A 27,778-nucleotide genomic window follows, 5' to 3' on the forward strand; every position below is an offset into this window, starting at 1 on the left:
AGTTCTGTTCCCCTGTATGTTTGCTACCACTAATTTTTAAGCCGTTCTCAGATTCTATAATGGTTAAATTCATGCCAAATGAAACATGTGACAGTGAAAAGACACCAGATATTTTAGTCGATCATAAAAAGTCTGTGGAAACCCTAAGGAGGTCCTGGATTGTGTTCAAGTTACAGTGCAGCTTTAATTCATGCAGATGCTTCAATACTCTGACAGAAGCAACTCTGCCAGTCACCTGGAAACAGAGTACAGTTTGAGAACCTCTGTAGGAAGCAGAAACAGCTGAAGGACATTTTCAAGGAGTTTATCCTGCCAAGAACTCAAAAACAATAACTCTTTTCCATTTAGTTAAACCTACTATATGAAGACGGTAGATCCCTTTGCCTGACTGGATTTTATGCATAACAAAGTCTGACAATCTGTGTTTCTTTAAGTTTTCCCCTGAGGCAAATCAGATTGCTGGGGAGAGATGCTGCTCCGGAATTTGTACACTTGGTCTGCCTGTAGCAATGTTCCACCTTCTGGAAGACAGAATATGGTTTCTTGTTCAGTTAGGCAGTGCCTCTTGGCCCAGAACTTTCCCCATATAGGAACTGACCCTTACATAACAGAAATAGGGAGGCAGGAATGTGAGATGAGACACAATCATGCTATTTTCAGTGACTGCCTCATCATTGGTGGAGTTCTTGCTTGTGATATTTGTGGTGCACCTGCGTGCCTAAAGTTATTCCATCCAAAAAGTAAACATGAGGGGAGTAAAAAGAGCACATCTCATTCTTTCCGTCTAGGGGAAGAGGAGACACTTTACGAACTTTTAATGAAAAGGTCTTTAAAGTGCTCAGCTATTAGCAACATCATGCTGCCTGCTGTGTTACTTAGATCAGCTCAATGCTGAAAATGCCTGTAGTAACTGGTAACCTATCTATACTAATGCTTCCACAAATGCTACTACTAGCGGAGTAGAACTGGTGTTCACAACACAGGGAAATTTTTAGAAAGTTTACATGGCACCAGCAAGGCCAATCATGGTCCCTGATGTAACCAAAGAGCATTTTGCTGCATCTGCACTAGTTAAATAATTCTCAACATGATTTAAAGAGGGGAAGGCAGGAAGTAGCCAGGGGTTCATTGCTGACAGTCATGTTGTCAGTAGGTCATTTTCCAATGGAGACAGACCTTTTCTTTGTATGCTGTTACAGAGCAGGGTGTGTGGCTTGTTACACACCATTGCTTCTGCTTAATCATCATCATAATCCAGTTTCCAAACAGTCCGGGGAACAAGAGTCAAACCTGCTGCCTGTTTTCCTCCAATGCGTTCCCACTATGGCCTCTGGAATCTACAAGTTGAACACGTAGAAACTTCCACTAAGATCCCTTTATTACAAAGAATGCTAACATTCTCTTATAGGCAACTCTTACACACAGTATTGAGGGCCTGATTTTCATTTACGCTTGGGTTGCTTTATTCCACTCTGGCAACGCAAAGTGAAGATTACCATCAACATTTTAAACATTAAGATGAAAGCTAACAAGTCCAAGTATGACAAATACTTGATGCTGCAACACAATCTACAGAAGTTATTGTAAATCTTCCTTGATCAGTCACACCACAGATACTCTAGCTATGCTCATGTCTTACCTCCATACACCTCAGAGGTGGAGGCCAGCAGAAGCCGTGCTCCAACACGTTTTGCTAATCCTGAACATTGAGAAAAAGGAAACAGTGAATTTTAGTGACTACAAAAGACTTTCAGTTATGTTCATTGCTTTATTAAGACCCCACTTTGTCTAAGGAAGAAGAGAATTCAGGGCTTCCCTAATCAGTTTTTTTCAGATCTAGCCTCTCTTCCTCCAAGTCTCCAGTACCTTCAAGCTGGAAGGAACACGACTGAGCTTTTCTGCAGCTACTCATACCACACAGCTGGCTGATTGTCAGATCTTACGTACACTTATTTCGTGGATTGAAAGTTACACTGAACTAAAGTGCAGGACTTTTTTCCATAGATCACAAGGGACAATTGTGATCATCTACTCTGACCTCCTGCATAACACAAGGCCATAGGACTTCCCTGAATTAACTCCTGTTTGAACTAAAGAATATATTTTAGGACAACAGCCAGTCTTGATTTAAAAATTGCCAGTGTGGAGAATCCACCAGAGCCCTTGGTACATTGTTCTAATGGATAATCACCCTCCTATTAAAAATTTGCTATATTAAGTCCGGGATTGGGGCCAGAAAAGTACTGCTAGCCTGAAGGAATAGCTACTGTTTTAACGTCTGATATCCTGTGAACCACAAGAGTTAGAAACACCAATAGGAAGCTGGGTAGGAGCTAAGTGGAGCTATGTGTTTTAGGAGAAAAGTGTGTCATATTCCCCATGTGAGTTCATTAGACCTTTGTACCTCCTCTTGAAACTGAACATAGCGGACCTGATTCTGCCCAGCGTAAGGGAGGCTTTTCACTGCTCTGCTGACACATTGACCCTCAAGATGGCAGAGCTAGTGATAGAAATTTTTCCCTGGCTAGGGGGACAATTTGATGGCACAGTACTGAGAGACAGTAGCTTTTAAGTCGTCTTCTTTCCTGAACTGTGCCCAGTGCAGCATTTCCTGGTGGGGAAAAGAAGTGAGGCCAGAGGGTCCCCATGTCTCAGCAAATACCCACTACTTCAAAAAATCCCAGGGGCCATTGGCAACCAGTGCAAACTAAAGCAGTGACAACTGGATCGAGATTAGGATGTAAAGGACCGGATAACAAAAAAAGAGGCTTCAAGCCACTTTGCTGCCTCTATACCCGTGACTCTCAGCTGAACTAAATACAAATTAATATAGCTGAGAATTTGTCCCTGACACTGTATATGACTTCAGCACCAGCATAGGACTCTCAGAATTGGCCGGGGGGTGAGGGGGAGAAGAGATCTCCACAATGGGAGGTACCAGTACTACGGAGTTATTGCAATTCTACATACTTTAACACTCATTTTACTGAAATGGAATCAGCTGTCACTCTTAACCCAGGGATGCTCCACAGTCACTGACACACAACAGAAGTGTTTCCCCCAAAGTTGCACTCTGTGTGCCTGATCCGCATAATTGCTTCATAGATATTACTCAATAATTGGGCCATGACTATGGAAACCCTCGTACTCTGGTTGGCTCCTATGCTTAAGATTTTCATGCTGTTTGTAAATGGTCTCAGCTGAAATACTGAAATGTTGACATGAAGACATAAACATGCTAGAGGAAAATAGGTCTTTCAAGGAAAATTTATTTTTTATTTGATTTTTGACTCAGTCCCCCTTCTTATCCCTCGCCGAACTCTTCCTTCTCTTGTGCCAGATAAGAAGGCTCTTTCTTGGTCTTAGAATAGCTGTCAGTATTTGTGTTTACGTTAGGAAAATATTAGCTCCTCCTTTCCAATTCTGTTTTTAATCCAACATGAACAAATATATAGCAGTTATTCTGAGACAGAGAATGAAGGGGAAAAAAGCATACCTTTTTTACCCTAAAACCACTTTCTTTCAATACTAGCGAGAGTTCAGTTTGCAGATTTTACACTTATTTAAATACTGAATTTAAAATTTTAGTGGAACAGTAAGTTGAACTTTCTTTCTAACTTGCTAGTAAACAAACTGGGCTGATGAATTCAGTCTTACATGGTACAATAGACAGAATCAACTCAGTGCAGACGGCAGTGCTCCAGATTCAGCCAGGTACTTAAACATGTGCGTCGCACTAAAAATACAAATAGTTCCTTTGATTTTTCATAATTGACTTTAAAGGAACTACTCATGTGCCTTTCATTAAGCCTCTACTTAAGTATACAGGTGGAACTGGACCTTAAAGCTTAAGTGGAACACAATTGTGAGCCCAATAGTTGTTAGCAGTTCTGAGTATTTCAAGCAAAATGAATGCAGTAAGACAAAAAAACAAAGATTTCAACTCACCTAACATGTTTAATGTCCCAATAGTATTGGTCTTTAATGTCTTGATAGGATTATACATGTAATTTGGAGGGGAAGCAGGAGATGCTAGATGATAGATCTGGTCCACTGTGAGAAAATGGAGAAAAAAAATCCCAATATAATAAACTAAAGGAAAAAAGCAGCAGGGCTACAGGAAGCTACCACTGCAATGAATGCCTTATTATCAAACTCTTCACCTTCTGTATCTGTGTCTCTTAACTTCAAACCCTAGTTCTTAACACACTTATCTACAGAGATCATATATGCAAATCCATAGTAAAAACATAGCAAAATAAACATAGAATTAAACAGATTAACATTTTTAATCAAAGCAACGTTGTTAGCACTTGTTCACACAGATATATAGATGCTCCTGGTGTGTTTGCAGAATGCATAGCCTACAAGTAAAACATTTTACTTCTGCCAGCACTGCACAGCTATGCACGATAGCTGCAGAAGAGAAAGGTCAAAATTACATTAATTTTTCTTATTGTACCTAGGAAGTGCACTTCATATGGGACAGTACAATCCTTTATAAACCTCATTTCCAAAACATGCAATTTTAGTTGTTTCTGGTAAGATGGGTCAAGAGACTTATATAGATTAGATATGCATGCATGCATGCATGCTTCTGCTCATCTTAGGTTTCCTGTTAGTGGCCTGATAGGCTATATGACCAAGATTCTGAATAGTGAAGAGTGAAAGTGATGCAACTGGATTCCACGCAGCCCGTACATATTCATGGAGTTTTTGTGATGGGTATTGGAATCCTTCTATATCAGAGAAGTCGGTACCTATTCATTTCAGAAATTGTAAGAGAATACTCAGCTCAGGAGAGAAAGTATAATAGAAGCTCAAGTCAAAGGAACTGAAGGAAACCTATAACTAGTTGTGCAATACAACAAAATCTGTCATACATGACCAGTCAAGGGACCAGTATAGACCGGTTCTTAATAGAGGCAAGTGATTTTCCCACAGAAAAGGAACAAGGATACGTTGGGTGATCTCTGAAGACAAGATGTTGCCTAATAAGGTTCCAGGTTTCACTGAATGAAACAGGAGTTTGAAGACTGCAGCTGACGGAAAAAATGGTTTGTTAGCAATAAAACGAAGAACATTGAGCCTTAACTGAAGATTCCTGTGAAACCCAACGTGAATGATTCAACAAAATCAGGTTAACAAGCTATTCGTAATGGAGCACATAGAGAGCAGAAAGATATTTTTCTAGTGTCTCTCACCACAGTATGTCCAGAGCACCCTGTATCTTTTTCTTGTTTAAAAGAGACTGTGTGTACCAGAGGATGCCAAAAATTAAATGGGAAGAGTTCAATTTGGACACGAAAAAAACAGATCTCCTACAAGGACACCTAAGAAAACACTTAAAGGTCATTTAAGAAGGGATAAAACAAAAAGGGTGCCATGCCTTTTTTGCTTCTTCATGATACTTATTTTTTTAACAAACCTGCTTGTTTTTAAACCTTAAGATACCAGAAGGATCCAGTCTGGTCCCTGTTTTGCTGATGATCTAACAGCGTGATGCTATGATGTAAAGCTGTCAATCTTTACCGGTAGGGTAACGACGTTAAAGCTCTAACACGGCTCTTCTTTCAATTGTTTAGTCAGATGTTTATACGACTGACCATCTGATAGCAAAAACCACCACTTCAAAATAAAATGCACTCTTTGCACAGTGAATAAATCTCACTCCCCGTTCATTCAAGTTTAACTTCCATGACATCTGCAACTTCATTAAGTTATCCACTGAATCTTCAAGCAAAAATAAGGTAGACAAACCCTCATTTTCAATTAAAATTAAAAAAAAGCAAAACACACTTTTCTAGGCATTCTTCATATGTCGTAAGCAACAAAAGATGGCACACACCCATTTCACCACCTCTTCCCTTCAAAAAATGGCAAAGATGCAAACTTAGCCAGTTCACAATCCTTTTTCAATCCATTGTACTGCTGTGACTCACAGGCACCTCACCCTGGAAGTCTGATCATAGGCAATGTTTCCCAGGGACCAGGGGTCACTCGATGAAATTAAAAGGCAGCAGTTTTGAAACAAACATAAGAAAGTACTTCTTCACACAACATGGTCAACCTGTGGAACTCATTGCCAGGGGATGTTGTGAAGGCAAAAAGTATAACTGTATTTAAAAAAAATAGGTAAGTTCATGAAAGATAGCCATTGATGGGCCTATTAGCCAAGATGTTCAGGGATGCAATCCTATGCTCTGCATGTTCCTAAACCTCTGATTGCCAGAAGCTGGTGCTGAGCGATGAGTGATGGATCAGTCAGCAATTGTCTTGTTCTGTTCATTCCCTCTGAAGCATCAGGCACTGGCTATTGTCAAAAGACAGGCTACTAGACTAGATGGACCATTGGTATGACTCGGTATGGCAGTTATGTCAAATTACCAACTTAAGCTCAACAACTCTAATATAGAAATAGCCATTTTACTGCCATATTAATGGATAAAAGGTCTCATTTAAATATAGCTACCTGTTTAAAGAATATAAGTTGCATAGCTAATTTTGTTCTACCACTGCATGACTGATGTCAAAAAAGCTTACAAACTAAAAAGCCAGAATATAAAATCTACTAGCTGAGGTTGAAAGAGACAATGTCAAAATGAGGGACAAAGCGAGTGAGGCAGTATACTTTATTGGACCAACTTCTGTTGGTGAGAGAGAAAAGCTTTTGAGCTACAAAGTGCTCTTCTTAAAACCACAAGCCCTCTAGAAATGGGATACTCATTTTTTCCATGACAGCCACACAAAAGGATCCCTTGTTCTGAGAAGTTCCTCTGGGAGCTATCGTACTATAAATTGTTTATTAATCACAAATACAAAACGTTAGGGAAATATACATGCTTTTATTTCTGACACACAAAACAATTCCAAAAACAATCCTGCAACAAGTTAGTGCATTTCCATGGTGCAGGAAAAAATTCAGAGGGGAAACAGGTATAAGGTTTAAGTTTCATTTACTACTTTAAAAACACTATGTTAAAAATGATCAGGGTATTTAATATACATAATTATTTTAAGCCAGGTTTAATTAAATCACAATGATTTTGCTGATTCTTATTTTTGTAGCAGACAGGTCCCAAATTTTAAGAGGATTTGCAAGACCCCTATTATCAGGGCTTTAGATACATAATCTCCCTCAACCCTTACAGCCCAAAGACTGGTTTTGCCATTTCATACTAAGATTACTTTGTGATATTCTAGTGAACTATGTGCCACAATGACATTTTTAAACGGCATTTTTGTCATCCAGATAAACGTTATTACTACTGAATGATACTCTATTGGATGACCAATGTGCATGTTTCTGAAAAGACCTCACTGGAATTTTCTACATGTAACAGCTAGTACAAGTTTAACATTATAATGGTACATTGATGTTTAGAACAGTGGTCCATTAAGAGTGAACATTCCTTCCTTGGCATGAGTGAATGAAGATATATTTGAGCTGATACTTATCCATAACTGTTATATAAATGCTAACAAAAAAGTAACCATATGCAAGAATCAAAAAATTCCTTTTAATTACTCAATCTCATTCCAGACAGAAAACAAGTGCAACAGAAGCACACACAGAGATGGATCTGGGAAAGCATATCTCCTTCATTTTTAATCTATTCCTCTCTGAGTCTTTTTCTCCAGTTGTTAGTTGCTGCAGCACCACAGGAAAATGTGGACCGGAAGAAGAAACACAGCCCTGAATGGTCTGTCCTATCAACTGCTTCACTTGCCAGAGAAGAGGGAATGTTTCAGCACCTGGGTACAACGCAGAGTGGTGCTTCTTTTGCAGACTGTGACAATATTATGCAAAGGACTTAGCAAGGCCAGGGCTAGCAAGTAGAAGGGTGATGGAGTATTCACCATGGGACAGATGGTTGTCTGGATAGGAAAGCAGCCAGCTCCAGGCCCTCTCCAAAACATTTAAAGATGCAGGCAACTGAACCATTTTGGAGGGGAAAGGGTAAAAGTAATTTGTGGATGTCACTCATATACTGTAATGCAAGTGACCAAACAGGCCCATAATCTCAGCATTGTAAGACAAATATGGCTGCCTCTCTAGCTCTGTTTTCCCTCTTTCAAGTGTTTCAGTATTTAAACATATTTCTATCCTTTCCCTGAGATGCTTGTTTTCCATGACTGCAAGCTGGACCTAGACTGTAGTCACAGGAATGCATATTACAAATGCAGCAAACACTCTGCATTTGTCATGCTCTTATATGACAAGCTCAACATCGCACGTCAACTACGCAATATACCAAGCCAAGATGGTAACTGTGGTACAATAAGCAGATGCAACATTAAAGTGTGCATGCTCATGTATATGCAAGCACTGAAGTACCCAAGTAAGAGTGATAAAAGAACAACAGTGAAAGAGCTATCCAAAAGAATGGCAGGCGTTTGCTGCTGACTCACTCTTAGCGGGTGTGGGAACTTGGCTGGGTACCCTGAACATGAAAGATGGAAATGGATCACCAGCCAGAAGAAACTAGAGAAAGATTGGTCATAAGGCAGGAAATGTAGGCCGTCAACTCTGGGAAAAGGGCTTAGGCTAGAGTTTACATGTTTACTATCTATGGGTTACTTTGGGAAATTAATTTTAGTAATTTATGGTGATTATTAAAACAGACATTATGAAAACTGAAAGGGCAGGTCATTTCAGATGCCCCAGGTTTCTTCACATGCATACAGGAGAGTCTTTTGAAGAATGAAATAAGTGTAAATGATTAAAAGTTATAAACCTATCAAGCTGATTTTAAAAAGAGCAGCTAAATTAAATGCAAACTTAGACTTCACATAAAAGTTACACCTGATTAACCAAAATCATTTTTCGAATCAGTACAAGCCAGGTGCAATCAATTTAAGTTTCTACAGAAAAAGGTTTGCATCATTTCAACTAGACAGTTGGGGGGGGGGTGTTTGTTTTTGTTTTTTAAAACAGCTTTAGTTGAAATGGTGTAACTTGTGTATTTAGACAATACCTTTGTTTAAGAACAGCCAAAATACCCGCAAAGCACAAGTTCTCCTTAGGAGTTACAATAGAATCATGTTACAAGGCCCTATGTGGGAAAACCCAATGAACTTCTCAAATCAGAATTGTGCTGAAAAGTAAAAGATTCCACCTTAAAATGAAAGCGTTATATAAGGTGTTTTAATGCTCATATGCATCAATGAGGTTCTGTAACTGGTGTACCCACAAGCTTTACCTGTATCCAACGAGCCACAAAAAGTGTGAGGTTCTATAACATCTTTGAAAACCAAAAGGAAAGTAGTTCTTCAAATCTGATTCTTAAAAAGTCACCTTCTCAGCTAGGAATCTGGTCATTTAAAAAGTAAGTCAGAACTAGTTTGAGGTACCTACACATGCCTATATGCCCTTGTCGAGTTAGTAGTTTTAACGATCAAACGCTTTCATTTGCCTCTCCCCCTGCTGCAATGTTAAAGACCCACACAAATAACAATGGAACTTATTTAACAGAGCAAACAGTGAAACTGACTACACAAAGTGCTGTCAAAGAAACAATGCGAACAAACAAATCTTTTTCTGTCATCGTGATCTTAAGGGTCATTTGTAACAATAGCACGTAAAAAAAATCCAGAAAGAAGTCTGATTTTTTTTTAAAGTTGACAATGCCCCTTTAAAACAAGTGCCCAGCATCAGCACCAACAACAGCTTTTGTCTCTGATTGTCACAGAAGAACAACTAGAGTGAAATGTCAGTTGTCCAATTGTTAAAAAAATGGAATTTTAGATTTTAATTAAAACATGAACAAGTGAGGAACATTAAAACCATATGCCCATATATTATTTAGTCTTCAGTTATATCTTTAATGCTGAATGAAGGTAATCAACCTCTCTACTTGGGGCACTGATCAACTAGTGCTGTGACTTAAAAACCTTCCTTGGATGACAGAAGTCTTTGGTAATTAAATGCTATCCACTTTTCCCACACTTATCACGATGGTATCCAAGTGCCTTCCAAAAAGAGGCACAGTTGGGAAAGTAACAAATTATCTGCAAAAGCAGCAAAGAATCCTGTGGCACCTTATAGACTAACAGACGTTTTGGAACATGAGGTTTCGTGGGTGAATACCCACTTCGTCAGATGCATGCGTGTATTCATCCACGAAAGCTCATGCTCCAAAATATCGGTTAGTCTAAAAGGTGCCACAGGATTCTTTGCTGCTTTTACAGATCCAGATTAACACAGCTACCCCTCTGATACTTGACAATTTATCTGCAATAATCAATAGCTCATGTCTTCAACACATCTCAGCATACTGGTACAAATACAATAAATGTTTTATATAAATCACAGCAAACTTCAGGCAACAAATATTAAGCAAAAAGATGAACTTTAGTCAGGAACACAGGAAACTTTGTATCTTAGGTAGATGGGATTCCCCGTAAGGCAGCATCTATACTGAATTTTAGCAGTTCTCCCACTGTTGGTCTAGTACAGACATCGTTCAGACAGGGGAAGCCCCAGGTTAGACTGGATGCAGAAGCAGTTTGTACTGTGTGAGGTGGTAAAACCGCAAGCTACAGGTTATTTTTTACATTCAAGTATTAATTATACTGAAATCCATATCTTTTAAGTTTCAGCAGAATCACTTATACTGTTGGTAAAACCCTACTAATACCAATCCATAACATGCAAAATTTTACTTTAGTGCTTTTTTTGTGTGTGTTTAATAAAATTAGGCTGACATCACTGATTAGAGTCACACACCATCTGAACACAGAGTGCTACATTATCCACACTGGTCTCTTCTTGATACCTGGCTTGCAACAATCACTATTCCACTACTAGATTCTCCTGAGCAGAAGATTGGCCCATGTCAGATACAGGACAGGTAGCAAAACTCACTAGGGACTAGGCTATCCCCATAACATTTTTCACAGCAAGATCCTTGGAGGTGATCCACAGTGCCCCAGGAGCAAGAACTTCTCAAAACACCCAATTTACTGTACCTGTGACCTATAAAGTAAGATGGAATGACAGTTCCTAGAAATGAGAGAACAACAAATATTTGTACGGCAGTAGTGCCTAGGAGCCCATCACACAAGGCAATGCACAAACAAAACAAAGACCGCTTTTGTCCTATTGTACTACCGGCTCCCTTAAAATGACCCTAACACTATCCTAACTTAATGAGTTACAAACTATTAAAGCAGAATAAAATAATTATTTAGCAGATGGGGGGAAAACAATGGGATAAAACTGAATAAGGATGCAACTACTGAAGCATTGATAACTCTCTTGTATTTGACAAAGTGGCCAGAGAAATTCCAGAGCATTTAACATAGATCTTATCCCAGCTCAATGGCATGTCAGTTGTTTTGGTACAGCCTGTTCTAGGAAAATATCTAAGGAAAGGAATAAACATGCACTACTAATTTATTTAGTATTTCTCATTCATGAAGTTAACAGCTCAAACTTCTGCAAAAAATAATTCTCAGCTATTGAAGATACCCAGCATAAAAAATTAAAATCCTTATTTAAAAGGATCAGTCAGCCTAAGCCTTGATCTTGCAAAGCACTTAAGAACATTAATAACTTTAAGAACATGTTTAAATTCCATTTGAGTCAATGTTTTAAAAGTACACGGCAAATACATTTATTTGCCTTTGCTATTAACCATATATACAGTAAAAAATTTGAAAATCCATGTACTTGTTACTACACCCTATTTATGCTGTTTATTTTTGGCATTTCCGTTAGCATTCTCCACCTTCAGGTTCTTAGTGCCACAATGGCCACATCTACCTAAATTCTTATGCCATCATTCAAGCATTTTTAGGTACAATTCAGAGAGGGATAAATACTTATTATTTTTAAAAAGTTTGTTTTAACTTTGAGCCAAATTTAAGTTGATAGTGTCTTTTAAATAAAAAAAAAAACTACCCTTCATATATGCCTACAGAAAATAGAGGTGAAATTAATAAATGACCTGTCATGAATTATGTTCCCATGCTGAAATCATGAAAAATGGCTAGATTGAAAAACGTGTACAGATTTGTAATTAACTCAGAGCACGCCTTCCAATAACTCTGGAAATACAACTGATTCATTAGTTAGGATTTAAGGTTTTAAACCAACTTCCATAGGATCTTCTCCTTGCAGGAACTCCGCCTTCTTTAGCTACTTCATGCTATGTAGTGCAGGCAGACACTTTGATTAGATTTTGAAGAGTCTCTTCTCATCTTTGAGAGTCATTCTGAAATTGCCTTTCATTACACACTGCAAATAGACCGTATTTCACATCCAGCCAAGACACAATATTCACACTAAGATAGATTACAACTTCAACAATGTCCCACTGGTATTGTTTTACTTAAAGTGCCTAACTGTACAGTGAAATGCTGGAGGCCATTAGCAAAATTCCTACTGTGCAACCATGCTCCCATGGTATTATGTGTTTGCTGTAATGACAACGCATTCACAGAGTATTCTGCACTTGTGATTATAGTCATGAAAAATGTATAATCCATTCATTGTTTGGAAGTGCTGAAGACTTTGTCTGCAGCCTCTCCAGGCCTATTTTTGGTATGGGGGGGGGGAGAGGGAGGAAGGGAGAAGTAAACCACTGCATTCCTATACACCAAAGCTTCAAAGCCAAGATGATGTACGGGATGCTTTTTGTATGGTAGTCCTTGACTATATACAGAAGGGTCACACTTCACAAGTGTTAATGGACTGGCGATTCATGCTGAACTCCCTGATGTAGTAATGGGATAATATTTATCAGCCTCACAAGAGTTCTGTGGCGCTTAATAAATATTGCAAAGTCCACTGAAATCCTTGGATGCTCAAAGATTTACTAGTATTAAACACCATACTGTCCCTAAATATTGCAGAGCACCATTCATTTCAGTTTCTATTGCTTTATGGTAGTTTTCCTCATGGCCATCATGTGCACCCCACACACACACACAAAAATACTTTGGGGGTTTTATACTTCAGAGTCACTTTTTTGTTATCTTTACCCACAGCCACCTCGCTTGAGAGACTGTACTTGCTGGGCATGGAATACAGAGAGAAACGAGGGGGAGATAATGTGTGCAAATTATCCTGCTCAGGAGCACATTTGAAGCCTTGCGAGAGTCCTATTTAGGAAAGGTAGAAGAGTGATGGGGCTGTTCTCACAGCTGCCCTCAAAGCAATCCATTTCTTCCAATGCGGTAGACAAGCCAAATGCAGCAACTACCTGAGAAAACACTTGCCTCCCTGTGTGCGCACATGTGACAGGAGGAGTAGTCTGCAAGCAGCAGTCCTGAACATTTAGAGATGCTAATCAGTTTTTAAGAATCCAAACTAGAATCTGATGGTCATCTCTTGACACTACCCTGCAATGTACAGAGTTTGGCTGTGACTCAGTGTGATTCTTCCACAAATTAAACCTACCGTTGTAATAATGCTGCATCACATAAGCACAATTTGTGCTTATTTAAAAAAATATGTTGACGTTTCTTCTATAGTTACATTGGAATCTGATATATAACCACTACTAATTAGTCTGGGGTCTTGACAAAGACAGTATTAGATCTTAATGCAATTATGAAAAAGTTAAATGTGTTATTTTCTCCCCACAGGTTTACACTGGAATTCCATTCAATCACTTCCAATACAATTTAGATCTATTAGTATGGTTTTGTTCAGATCCCAAAGACACGGGTACTAACCCACCCTCTCACAAGTAATATATGGGGTCTTTATTAGCCATGCAGAGCAGGCAGGATTGCCATTTTTTCTTCCTAAATACCAAGGCGTATAAGAATCTTGGCAGCAGCATTCTGAAGAGAGTAAACAGCTATAAAGTTTTAAAGCGGTAACTCAATTACCATAAAATCAGGTTTGCCCTCCTGGTTTTGTAAGAGTACTGTGAATTTTCAGACAACATTCTCTGGACTGTTTCAATAATTTGCAAAACTCATACACTGTTCTAATTTAATTAAAGTAGTAACTGTCCTTAGTTTCCACTTAGACAGAAAGCCTTACATGAAAGCTTTACAATTCTGTAAGTCTTCTGTTGGTGTTATAGTCAATGAATTTGAAAGTGAAGGCAATTCCTGTGTGAAATGATAACCCTGAGCCAAGACATTCACAGAACAGAGAACAAAATGAGTGCTTTTAGGCCATCTGCTAGTATCTCTGCATCAGTCAAGGACAAATGCATCCCAAAAAGTTGGGTGTTGCTTTATACTTATGAGAAAATACTGGTTACCTCTTGGGAATCAAAGAGCTGGACTTCAACACAGCCTTCCCCTAGAAACTTCTGCGAAGCTAATTACCATTGAGACTCATTTAAACATACAAGGAGGATATATATCTGGGGATGAAATTCAAAATCACATGCAATCAAGAACATATCCTTCTTTCTAGATAAGGAATTAAGTCTCCTTATTAAATAATTGCTATATCACAGAAAAGCTATGTTAAACATTCTAAAATTGGTCTAGTTTCTAGAAAGCAGCAAATAAATGGCTGCTCCTTATGCATGGATCATCCTCCCATACCGCTCTTCGCCAAACCTGCACACAAATTCTCTCTTAAAAACCCAATGCTATGCAAAGTTATCCTAATTTTTATAGTCCCATCCAGAGATGGAATGTGCCCAAGACAACAAACAAAAACAAACACAGGTGACCTTACTACAGTAACCACACCACCAAGTTTATTACTTACACTTACTGTGGCACATCTAAAGTTGACTGTCAGCTCTTCAGGGATTATTTTTAATGTAACCTCTAAACACATTCTAGGTGTGTCATAACTAATACCAAAATAAAACAAGTGGAATCTTTTCTTAAATACCACATTAAAATGCATGAAACTGCTTGCTGATGTCTTAATTATGTGCAGCATTAATTATGAACTAGCTGAGGTACAAGCTACTAGTACCTGCAGTGAACACAGATCCAGTTAATCAGATTCTAGTCTCATTATCCTTCAGTGGAAGCAAAGGCTGAAGTAAAAACAGACAGCAACTGAACCGATGCATTGTCAGAATAGAGAATGAGTGTGCACCTGCAGAACTATTTCAGCATTAAATGCTTTGATACAGTCAGAAGCCCATTACAAGACTTCTAAGGAGATGCATTTACAAGATTTTTTTCTGCAAAGTTCCATCCATCAGAAATACAGCAAAAGTAGAGCAAACAAGGTTTCCACTACCATTCTTCTTTTAAATCTATAACTATTATATAGCTGCACAGTTTCAAAACACAAAAGGAATGAAAAAACCACCACTGTGGCTAAAATAAAGTTCTAATCACTTCACCACATGCTTTTCTATTCCAAAGGAAGTCTGTAATAACACACACATCTTGTGCAATATCCTGTAATTCACTAAAACATCAGTTTGTTTACAAAACAGAACAATGTTCTGCTGCTTATGGTAATTTAGGTGTAGGATTGCTTACACTTTTTATAAGGAGAGGGTTTTTTTGGATAGGTGGGGAATACAGTGACATCATGTCCCTACTTCACAGGGGGCTTGCAAAGAAATGATTAGGAACCAGGGATCTCCACCTTTGCCATAACATGACATCATGGTACAACAAAATATAACTGGGTTCAAAAAAACAACACGTTCATAGAGGGTAGATCTATCAATAGCTATTAGCTAAGATGGTCAGGGATGCAAACCTATGCTGTGGGTGAACCTAAACCTGTGACTGCCAGAAACTGCAACTGGACAACAGGGTCACTTAATAATTGCTCTGTTTTGTTCATTCCCTCTGAAGCATCTGGCACTAGCCATTGTCGGAAGACAGGCTGCTGGGCTAGATGGACCCTTGGTCTGACCCAGTATGGTCATTCTCATGTCATATGAGAAAAGATGTTTTTGGGATCCCCCTCCCATTTAGTCAGGAAGAAAGAGGGCATTCATAACGTGACAACTTCTTTGAACCTTTCTGCGACCCCTTAGAAGTCATGACCACTAGCTTGACAGAGCAGGGTGGACCACATCTACCTAGATCAAGCCACAAAATTGCACATAAATCCAATTTCTAAATGTACTTCTGATGGGAAAGTGTGATTAACTGCAGAGATCAAAGCATATAAATGGTTAAGCAGGCTACTCACCTTCAATGTATAGGGGTTCAACGACATCATGATTAATCAGTTCAAAGTTCTCGTGACCAATCCAGTGTTCCACATTTCTTTTCCTGCCCGTAAAGAAGTTGTCCACAACTGTAACCTCATGGCCATCCATCATTAGTTTGTCAGTAAGATGAGAACCCACAAACCCTGCTCCTCCAGTTATCTGCGTTAGGACAGTGGGTATGAATTTTTTTTTCTTTTTACAGAAACACCAGACAAAGTCCACAAACATGAAGACAGAAGAACAGCAGCTTTCAAAACTTTGCTTACCACTAGGGGGACAACTCCATTTTCATTTTAAATTCATTTCTTTAAATTTCAGGCCCAATATTTAGGTAACACATAACATTTCAAGAGAAATACTTCACCTAGTTTGAAAATGTTGAACAAAGATCATTGTGGAGAAAATGAGAGGATTCAATTTTTTTTTCTTCCTATCTGGACCCTCCCCCTCCTCCCCTTTAAATTGAGCTTGTGCCCTTCATGCACTGGGGGGAAAAACCCACAACATTCCTGATATTACTACAATTAAGCCTGACCTTTTCCTGGTTTTGATGGAGGATGTTTTGGGTAGGGGTGGGCTTAAAGAAATATTCTAAGTGCTCTCATCTTATTCAAAGGAGTTGAATCTTTAAAGACCTCTTTTCTTCCATGTGGCTGTTAAGTGTGAAAGAGTGAAAAAGAAGCAAGCTCCAAACCATCTTATATTGCTTGCCCACTGTACTGCTCAGTTTTCAGCTTATATTTCAATCTAGCTAGTTCTTCTGTCATCCACGGAGTTACAGGATAGACAAGCTCTGAAGCTCTACTAGAAAGAAAGAAGAAAAAAAAAAAACTTTGGAAGTTAACTTTCACATCCTTTCCATAAAGTATAAAAAGACCATTTTTAGCTTTTGCAGCTCACCCTTAAAGAGCAATGAATCACTGAACACAGTAATTGTATGACTACTTCAACAAGTCCGATGCTGCGTGACGTGTTCAAAGGGACATGTCTGTGGAAGCAGTTATTTTCTCTAGGCTTCACAAGCAGTTTTAATGAAGGAAACAGAAGCTGGCCACTGCCAAAGACAATTAAGCAAAATAAATTGACCTGATTCAGTATGACAGCTCATAGGAAATGTACTATTATGTGACTTTATGATCAAGATCAGATTTAACAAGGTGATCTAACTATATAGTTACTGTATCAGTGCACTTCAGTGATTACCAGTGCCCTGAAAACTACACAGTGAAAGGATTTGCTGTAATTGTCAAGAAATTAATCAAACTTCTGAATAATGTGACAATTTGATAAAATGTCATTAGTAGGATCATACATATTAGTGAAAGCCTTTTACTTCTGTTTAATAAAAGCCAAAATATTCAATTTTCCCAAAACACTGAATTAAAAAAAGACTCATGCAAACTTTAAAATAAATAAATAAATCAGGAAAATAATTTTCTGTTTGCCTGTGTTATTTACCTGACAGGTGACCTACGGAGGAAAAATTGTTTCTATCCTATTTTCTTCCATAAAAGGCCTGAACGTTCCCTTCCCATCCTCTCACCCTTGTTTTACTTCAAATTAAGAATTCAGGATTACTGATATGATGATGGCACGGTAAATAAAAAAAAACAGTGAAATCTGAACAATTAAGGAGGAATTTTTAGTTAGATTATTTAAATTTCTCTTTTCTTTTGTTGCTGGCATCTACTGGGGGCAGGTGCCCAGTGCAGGTAATCATTCAGTAAGGGACCCAGTTCCCAGATAAACTGGGACTGAAAGATTAGAAAAAGTTATCTGTGCAAGAAGGCAGGGTATGGGGTTATGGCTTCTCAAATCTAGTACAGCAAGGAGAGTGCGGTGGGGTCCCAGCAATGGTACTGGGACTGACAGCAGCCCTCCATGAGGTAGAATGAACAACAAAAGGAGGATAAAATCTAGTAAAACCACACTCCAGGTGACTTGCATCTCCGTACTGTGTGGGACAAAAATCTGTTTCTATGGAAGACTCCACAACTCACCACCTTTGACTAAGGTGTAAGAAACCTCTGGTACCACTTCTATGCAAGGATCCAGAGAAGACTGGACTCAAAATTCCTGATACTTCTTAGGTACAGTGAGAAAACAAAATTTTGAAAAAAACAGGCTCTCTTAACATTGTAAGCAAGCACAATATGGCACAAACCCAATTTTTGTTTTTGTTTTTTTAAACTTTGCAGTCATCTTGAAATGTTACCAAGGAATTTTATGACAAATCTAGATTATCTTGATTAATTTATGGCTTCTGTAAAGATTAGATGAAAAATTATTTGGAAAAGGAGTTGAATTTCCCCACAAAAGTAAACAATTGTTGAATTTATTTAACGTCATTTTCATTCATTTCAGGCTACATCAAAAGGAAAGAAAGGATGATTTAAGCACCCAAGTTGTCTATACACAATCATCCAGCAATCACAGCAGTTCAGAAAGACAAGGTAGACACACTTCATTTCAAAACACAGCTGCTTACAAATCACAACAGACCCCGAATTCATTATATTGCAGATCAACAATTGTTACTTCAAAGCTGCAGACTTAATACCTAGTGCTCAGGAGGATACACTAGCACCATCTGGACAGAATACACTTACTTTAACAGCTGATGACTTCAACATTTACTAAAATGCATTAAAAACAGCGTACAATTCATCTCTATCTGGAACACTCAGATGTTTGTGTATTTGCCATGTAGGTCCATTTCCTTCTCATTGCAGTCATAGCTGGTGCTTTCAGTCAGATTCAAGACAGCTAATATCCCATGTCAAAATTACATTATTTTTTCATTTTATAATTTTATAGGTACATCACATAAGACTTAGAGAGCTGAGCCTAAATTGACATCAACCATATTAAGAAAATTTCCAAGAAAGAAGCCTGCTACCTACCCATCTTCTCAGAAAAAACAGGGTAAACAGACAGGCCTAGCTGCAAGGCACAGAGTTTACAAGACTTGGGCTCTGTTGGACCAGTGTGGTAGTGGAAATGAACTCAGTGAAGAACACTCCACTGAGAATAAATCTAAAGTCCTAAGTGAACACATCTTGGAGCTGTCAGCTTGAGTAAGCTCAACAGCTGGACAAGAGTATGAGCAGAAAGGCTGTCTCTAAGGCACCCAGGATCCAAACCATGAAGAACTTTTTAGGTTTAAACACACTTTGAATTGCATCTGGAATCAAACTGGGAACATGAGCAGACTCCAGAGTACAGGTGGTATATTCAGCAACCCACGTGCTTGGCTCACAGGTCACTGTGAACACCTCACCTCCTTGCTTTTCTTTCTGCATTTGCTCCCCACTGAATTCAATGCCTTGTTTAAGATTTGCACTCTGATACCCAAAGCAAGCCCTACATTGACCTCAGCTGCCTGAAAGAGCATTTCTTCCTCTGGGACTATGACCCTTCTTGACAGCTATATTATACCAACACAATGAAACTGTCATACAATGGAGAGCCTGGTGAGCACAAAAGAACCAACTTTCAAAGGTACTGGCCTTATTTTATGGAATTTACTCCCATAAATGCTCAAAACTGACTGCAGAGCTCAGGTTTTTCACTTGGCTTTCCCTTTCAGTGATTTCTTCTGCCATGTGCAATCAAGCTATTTCTCCTACAGGTGAGAGAAAGGCACTATTCTGCCTACTTCAATTCAGAATTGAACCAAACATCCAACATCTTAGTTATTCTGTTATCCATCGTTTGAAGATAGCATCTAAAAAGCCCATACACAACAGCTTGAACTGCCTTGACACAGCAACACACACAAAAAACTACATTAAAATGAAGGTTGCAAAATCCCACAAATTGGGAAATGCCTGTCCAGTCTCGTATCAGCCCCACTGTGCAAATGGATTATGAGACAATCTAATTATTTTTCCCAAAAGACCCCGTCTCATTCAGTGCAGAGAATGGAGAGTGCTCACTTAATGATCAGCTATTCAATATATTGTTTCTCCTCAATGTGTGGCTTCATGCCTTATTTACTACAGACTTTTCAAACTCCACTGTGAAGACAGAAAAGCCTGTGAAGAAAGTAATAATTCTAAGGTGCTCATCAGTATAGTATCTGAGTGCTGCACAAACATTCCTGATCAACAATTTTCACTTCAAAGAAGTGAATTAATGAATTAATTTTCACAGCACCTCCATGAGATAAGACACTGGTATTATCCCCATTTTGCAGATGGAAAACCACAGCACAGATATTAAGATCAAAAGTATCCACTAATTGTGTGTGTCCAGTCTGTGCACTAAATAGGGAAGAGACCCTGAGGAAAAAAATAGTATGTGGTCATGTAATTAAGGCCTGCATCATAATGCATATGTCCCAGGGGGCAAAACTGTTTGTACAGGCAACCTTAATTCTGGCATTTTCTAATTTTTGAGTGCTTGACTTTGCAACTTTAATGTTCTTTTAATGTAGATTTCTGCGTTCAGTTTCTTACGTTTTTCAAAAAATAAAATGGAAAAACAAATTCCACCCTATGGTATCACAGATAGTTTCATCAACAGGGTTGAAACCTGGAGATCCACTGCACAGCTTTCTGCCACTTGAGCTAATGGAGTACCTGATATAGTAGTAGGCTGTTATCCTCTATGTGAACCACAACTATCAGGGGAGGGGATACACTTTGCCAGTGGGTTCCACAGATATTTGCTGACATCAGAGGAATGGTGACACTCAGGACCTTGTGTGCCATTCCAGGCTTTAGCGGGGATTGTGGTCTAGTGGGCACATCCCTGACACAGGCCAAATTTCAGTTCCTATTACAAAGCTATGTTATAACTTCTCAAATGAAAGTTTTTTTAAAACTTTTTTTCTAGCCTTGTTTTCAGAAAAGGCAACCATTCTGGTGAAAATTTTCTGAAGAAAAAAAAATTCAGCCTCACTCAGAAAGCACGGAAAAGTTTGCCAAATTTTAACTATTTGGGCTAAAGTTATAAGTAACTGAAAACAGGATCTTCCAACAGGAACTGTTGGGAAACCTTAATAAGTAGCATTACCAGTCACACCTATAAGTGACAAACATACTGCAGGACTGCTTAGGTTCCAGGACTCTCAGCCCAATCCCACTCCAGCGAATGAGAGTTATGCCATGACCAGACAATTTGCCAAGAGGACCAGACAGTATCAGGCCCTGTGCATTTTTTTTTTTAATGTTACTGGTTTTAATGCGTGCCACTTATATACCGTGAAGATTTATCATACATATAATGCATAATGTATTCTGCAACCTCAGAATGTGCTGTAGAATTTACACCTTGCCAAAGAACTACTCTCTAGAAATTAAAATTTTGTTTGAAAGTAAAAGTTATATTTCTAGCCCTGGCTATTGTGAAGTTGCTAACCATGCATAAACTGGTGTACTGATATCTGAGTTTGCAGTCACCTGAAACAACAACTCTGAGAGCTGCTAACTTCCCCCTTCCATGTCTACAGGGCACGGACTCAAACTTGAAGATGAAATTTTGACTATTATTGTTAGCTATTACACTACTGATTATTTAGCAGAACTACCCTGGTAGGGTGCTATCCACAATTTTCAAACTGCCTCTAGTGCTTTCTGCAGGGGCCAAAAGTCTCAAGTGACCCCCTACGTCTACATCTTAGTCACTGACAATTTCCACAGTGCAGTTATGCATTATTCGAACACTTGAGAACTGAAAACGCAGCCACAGAATTTCCTGCATTATGCACCAGAATCCAAGGATCTTGTTGCAAAGCTGAAATTTAGTTTCATGCAGAGTATGCAGGGCTTGCAATATAATACTGACAATGGTTGGAAGAGATGTTTGCAATGAGGCTGCAGTATCTGCAATGCACTCTTATTAGCAGACTTGATTACAAAGATCTAAAGATAAGTACTGCAGGCCTTGGCCATTCTGTCCAAAGTCAAGTCAGTCTCTATTGGCCTGATTCAAAGCTGATTAAAGTCAACTGCAGCCATTCCATTTACCGTCACGGAGCTTTAGAGCAGGCTTTGATAATACAGCCCTCAAACCGTTCTCAACTACAGACAGACAACTGTCAAAAGGTATTGGTTTCAGATCATTGGCCTTTTTCTTTGCACAGGCTTTTCTTAACTAAACTTTATTAAACTGTGCATACACTGAAAAGAGAATACAGAAGAATTTTTGTTAATATGTAAGCCGTTACCCATGCTCTGGGAACTTCATTTTTAATAGAGAAAACAAGCCTTTTGTTTTCATTCCATTCAATTTTCTAAATGGCAAGGAGTTGAGATCAAAGCGAACATTAGACAAGTTAAGCATAAGAGCACTAAATAGGGATCTGTACTACTCCCCATTCCCTACCAGAGCGGCAAAAACTTGGACCATGTATTTGCCCACGATATGGAATCTGTTTGTTCTGTACCTACTTAGAATCCACGGTCAAATTCATCCCTGCACCACAGCAAGGGCTAGCACAGGGAACCAAACAACCTAAAGATAGAGCTCACCTCCACCTTGTTTCAGTGGCATCTATGGGCCACTGAAGCAGGACAGATTCACTGGAGCATCAGAACGCCCTGTCACAACATGCCCTCTTCTTTCTGTGGTGCACCCTGGAACGTTTTCTACACTCTCTAGGATCTCCTAGCACACACAGGTTCCCTGAGCCTGGCGTATTCCTCTATCTTTATGTCTGTCTGTCTCATATCTGTTCTGTGACTGTGCAAAAGGGACCACAGGGCATCAAGGAATCTGGCCCCACGTTAGGCTCTCTCGCCAAGACTTGGTCGGACAGGTTTTTCCAACACTTTGCACTTTCTAAACCACTGCCCCTCTTCAGAAGAATCCCAATGACAGAAAATTTCCACCAGCTGGGAACATGGACAAAGACCCTTCTGAAAAAATACACCTTAGAACCAAGCTAATGTAGTTCCAAGATATTGTAGGCAGACAGCAGAAACCCAATTAACGAGTCACACCACCAATCCAGAGCCCAAGCCTGTTATCCACATGCTGTGACTAAGCACCTCACCATCACAGGGTGAAAGGAATTAGAGTAGTTGCTCCTGAACCTATGTAGCACGTATCAAGCTGCACAATAAAATTATAAAAGTCTTTCTTTTAATTAATCCAGTGACCCTAATTAAGTTTTACACAATTCTAAACCAATCCCTCTTATTTCCAGAGCATGAGCCCTGATGAAATATTGACTTACCAAAATTCTTTTACGGTCCTTTTCTGATAGAAATTTCACTGGTGGATACTTCTGGGTGAAACTACAGAACATTTCAAAACAGGAAGAAGAAAAATTAAATTAAGATTTATTTAGGTGACTGACAACTTTTTCTTTGTGTATCTACTTTTCCTTTACATTTCATTTATGTAAAATTTAAAACCAGAAAGTCAAAGAAATTTTCTTTTTAAATTAGGATAGCTTTCACAGAGTGACATAATGCAAGAGTTAAGGATGTTTTCCCAGCGATGACTCAGATGACTACCACTGCTTTGTTACCATTTTTTGCACTCTTCATCCATAAACACAAAAGGTAGATGTTCCTGGGATGGGAGTGTGAGAACTAAAATAAAAAACACATTTGCCAGGGATTCTCATTTTCTGCAAAACTACTAGGCCTGCAAATAGTAAGCTTACAAGTCATGCTCAAGAGCATAAAGAATTACGGACACTGAGCTATCACCCCCAATTGTTTTTTTCACCTGTTTGTATACTGTATTATGGGAGCAACAAGTAAGGTTGTGTTGAGTTTCAGTTAAGAAGCAGTTTAATCTTGCCAATATTTCAGTAGCTCAGGTAATTCTTAAATAAATGTCATAAAAGGTAACTCAAATATTCTTCACCCTTCCTCTCCAGTTAGTTTGCATGCTGCAACTTGTGGATGAGTCGAGTCAGTGGAGCGAACGGAACTGCATATATGCCAAGAATTCTCCTTGACAGATTACTTCTTCATCCGTAAACAAACAGAATGCCACTGGATTGACACCATGCCCTGAGGTCTGAAGCACCATGCCTCAACTACCTCTCATCCACAACCCTGTCTCAACGGGGATCTCCAAGAGGCAGAGCACAGACATAAGCGCCGACTCCATGGGTGCTCCAGGGCTGGAGCACCCACGGGGAAAAATTGATTTGTGCTTAGCTTACCAGCGGCTCCCTGCCTCCCCTACCCCAGCTCACTTCCACCTCCTCCCCTGAGTGTGCTGCGTGCCTGCCTTTTCCCCCTAGCTCCCAGCACTTGGGGAAGAGGTGGGGCTGGGGCAGCGATTTGGGGGGAAGGGTCCAATAGGGGCAGGGAGGGAGCAGAGTTGGGGCGGGAACTTTGAGGAAGGGGTTGGAATGGGGGCGGGGCAGGGAAAGGGTGGAGTCGGGGCGGGGGGACAGGAGCACCCACCAGTGCCGGGGAAAGTTGACGCTTATGAGCACAGATACTGTGTACTTAAATGGCATCTTCACCCCTTCATCCTCAGAGTGCATGTGATACTATCTTCAGCTTCCTGTGTGTGGAAACCAGACAGCAGCAGAACCCTCAAACGTTCCCATGCCTGGAGGTTGGCTGCAGACTCTCCACACACAAACACCTCACCATCAAGGTGTTCTCCAATGGTAACAAAACCTCTTTGATCCAAACAGGGGGATGAGGTAGGGAAAATAATGGAATCCATTCCTTCCTTGACCACAAGGTTGTCTCCATATGTTTGTCCTCAGGTCACCAGTACAGGGAACCAGGACAGTTCTGGTTGTTTGGATCCTTTAACTGGATATTTTCATGCTTTGAATTAATTGGCTCTCTTTAGGTTTAACTCTGATTTTCCTGATTTCTAGTGATTGTTTCTGATCACTATGCCACTCTGATAATGCTTTAAGTTACTGATATGAACTCTCAGGGGCTAAGTATTAAAGAATGCCTTCATTTCCTCCTCCCTAGAACCATGAGGATGGGATGCCCTTAGATTGTACAAGATAAGCACTTTTCACAAAACACAACACCCATAAAACCAGTAGCGAAGAATTAGCTTAAAAGCTCACTATTCATCGGCCTCAATCCTCTGACAACTACAGACTCAGAGGGCCCTTGTGTGGCTCTCTACGTCCTTGCAAAGTGAGTGTGAAATGCTACCTGGTCAACATTCACCAGTGGATAGCATTTTACACTCGCTTTGCGAGAGTGTAAATAACTATACAGACACAAGAGTGGAGAGTTGGGCTCATCACTTGTGATTTCACAATCCCAAAATCAGGTATATGGAGAGGGGTACATGTACATAATTTTCCCCTTAACAGCAGGCACACAATGATATCTGAAATATAACCCATTAACAATATACTGCACATATACTCCAAATGCAAAGTCATTCAAGCACATCCTCACCAAAGGCTGAATAACCTACTGGCTCTGATGCAAAAAGAAATAGATCTCAGTTTGACATATTGCACCAAAATGTAACATTACTCAAAAATTAATACTGATCAAGCCATCACGTCACACAGGCCATCCACGAAGGACAGAACAAACAGCAGCTCAAGTCAGGTAGATAAAGAAACACTTTAGAAACACTTCTGCTACTGTTAAAAATGAAAAATACAGTGGAACCCCGTTTATCCAATCTAATTGGGACCGAGACTGGATCAGATAATGAGAAATTTGGATAATTAGGAGAATGGGCAAAGAGCTTCAGCCCCAGGCTGACAGCCCAAGTCGCGCCATCCGGGGCTGAACTGTCAATTACTCATATTCCTTTATGCACTGGTGGTTCGGTTAATACAGACAGCCAGATAATGAAGGCTCAGATAAACAGGGTTCTACTATACTTAGTTTCTTAACAATCAGTTGAAGACAAGAGAGAATGTATAGAATGTTTTTAAGCCATTCATTCATGACTACAGTTTAATAAAAAGAACAGTAGCAGGTATAGTACCTACTGGTGGCCACGTGTAGTCAGTGTCTGCATGTTGCCGATAAGGTCACCCTGTTTGATCTGTCAAATCAGTGCTCTTATTAGGATTTAGTAAATGAGGGTCACATATTCAACAAAAATGGTAAGTGGCAGGTCATTAAATCTGAAAGTCAGCTGTAAAATAAAACCTGACATCTGTATTTGAGCACAGTATCGTTTGCACCCAAGAGAAAGCGTGCAGCATCCTAGAAACTGTGCAGGCATTGTGTATGCTCAATTCCAGGAGCAGAACAGTTTCACTCTTTATGCATGGGAGAGGCGCAGTGATAGCCTCACATGCTTACTGACACTGTACAGCCTGTGGGATATGGCACAGGTTCAAGATATGGGAGGGGGACAGAGCCAATAGCCCTGACAACCGCGGTTCATTCAAACTGACAAATGCTGAAAACCTTCCTAAATCCAGAGTGAGCAATTCATCTTTTAGTTCTTCGTACTTTTTACTTAACTGAACGCTTCTTGAGTTAATAGCAGAGATCTGAACAACAGGTTTTATTTTTGTCCTGTTTTTTAATTGTTTAAGGCAAAAAACACACCGTCACCTTAGGGCATCTCATACAGGCTTTTAATATGTGCTCAGAGTGCTGCCGAAGTGTACTGTTATAGGCTTTAGTCCTGAAAATCCCTATGTAAGAGCTTAACTTCGCATACAGTGAGTAGTCCCATTAACTTCAAAGAGACCACTCCCAGTGAACGCAGTTATACGGCTGCAGTATCTGCACGGACACCACGTCGCCCTAACTACAGCTACATAAGCGCTACGCCTCTTCTGGAGGAAGAATTATCATGTTCGTGTAGTAGGGCACTTACATCAGCGGGAGAAAGGCTGCAGCGTGCACACTGACCTAATTTAGGTCAACATAACCTGCCTTATGTCAACCTACCTGTGCAGTACTGATCAGGCCTCAGTGCTTACTAACAAATAGGAGACGTACAACATTACTGAGCACATAATATTCACGTGAGTGTACTGAAGACCTTGAGACTCATTCAGGACAAAACAAACATAGCTCTGCTGACTGAACCCCAACCCCACAAGAACAGATGTACCTTTTTTCCAGGTCTCTGATTTTCTCTCTTAATGGTGCAACAGCCTAAAGTAGGAATAAAAGTAATTCTTTAAAGGAAGTTGCAGGAATTTACATCTCAGATAAAGAAAAACAATGCCTACTCAGACTATTATACGAGTAAAAATAGGGATGGCAATCTTAAATAAATTTATTTAGATAAGATGTAAGACACCAAGATCAGAACAACTTACATTTACAGAGTGTCTTTTGTGCCAATGGATCCCAAAGCATATTACAAAAATAGGAAGAATCTGCTATAAATACAGGAAATTACTTCACCTACCACTGACATGCAGCACATGCAGAGTAGCTGTTTAAAAAATATGTAGCAACAGTAAACAACAGTTTAGAACAACACATGAAATATTCAACTTACATTGTTGGGGAAGCTTAGGCAGCCAGAATATAATTATACATACTAAAATATAGCCATCACACCAAGACTAACCCTGTCAGTTCTTGTGAAAATTGCCTTTAAAGACTAAAAGTTGCCAGAGTCTCAGTTTTGAAGAGACAATGACACATTAAAAAATAAATCAGGTTCTAAACACATTTCTTCAACTGGGTTGTTATAATCACCCTGGATTATTAAAGAGAAAGAAATTTAAAAATGTAGTTTACCTACTAATATCTACGCTCTTTTTTTAACTCTCTGCA

General features: G+C 39.4%; 1 protein-coding gene across 2 annotated transcripts in view; it reads right to left on the reverse strand.

The window, feature by feature from the left end:
* The window catches only part of UXS1 (UDP-glucuronate decarboxylase 1), a 92,355-nt gene that overhangs the window by 41,915 nt on the left and 22,662 nt on the right, over positions 1-27,778 (reverse strand). Inside the window, exons 4-8 of one of the 2 annotated variants that reach the window (XM_050922425.1) lie at positions 27,102-27,145; positions 23,296-23,356; positions 16,091-16,271; positions 3,949-4,053; positions 1,640-1,699 (exon numbers count right to left, since the gene is read on the reverse strand). In XM_050922425.1, coding sequence (XP_050778382.1) covers positions 1,640-1,699; positions 3,949-4,053; positions 16,091-16,271; positions 23,296-23,356; positions 27,102-27,145 — 451 coding nt within the window. The remainder of the gene's footprint in view (positions 1-1,639; positions 1,700-3,948; positions 4,054-16,090; positions 16,272-23,295; positions 23,357-27,101; positions 27,146-27,778) is intronic. The other variant, XM_050922434.1, reaches the window with a different exon arrangement.

Source organism: Gopherus flavomarginatus, chromosome 1 (assembly GCF_025201925.1).
Source record: "Gopherus flavomarginatus isolate rGopFla2 chromosome 1, rGopFla2.mat.asm, whole genome shotgun sequence".
Lineage (NCBI taxonomy): Eukaryota > Metazoa > Chordata > Testudines > Testudinidae > Gopherus > Gopherus flavomarginatus.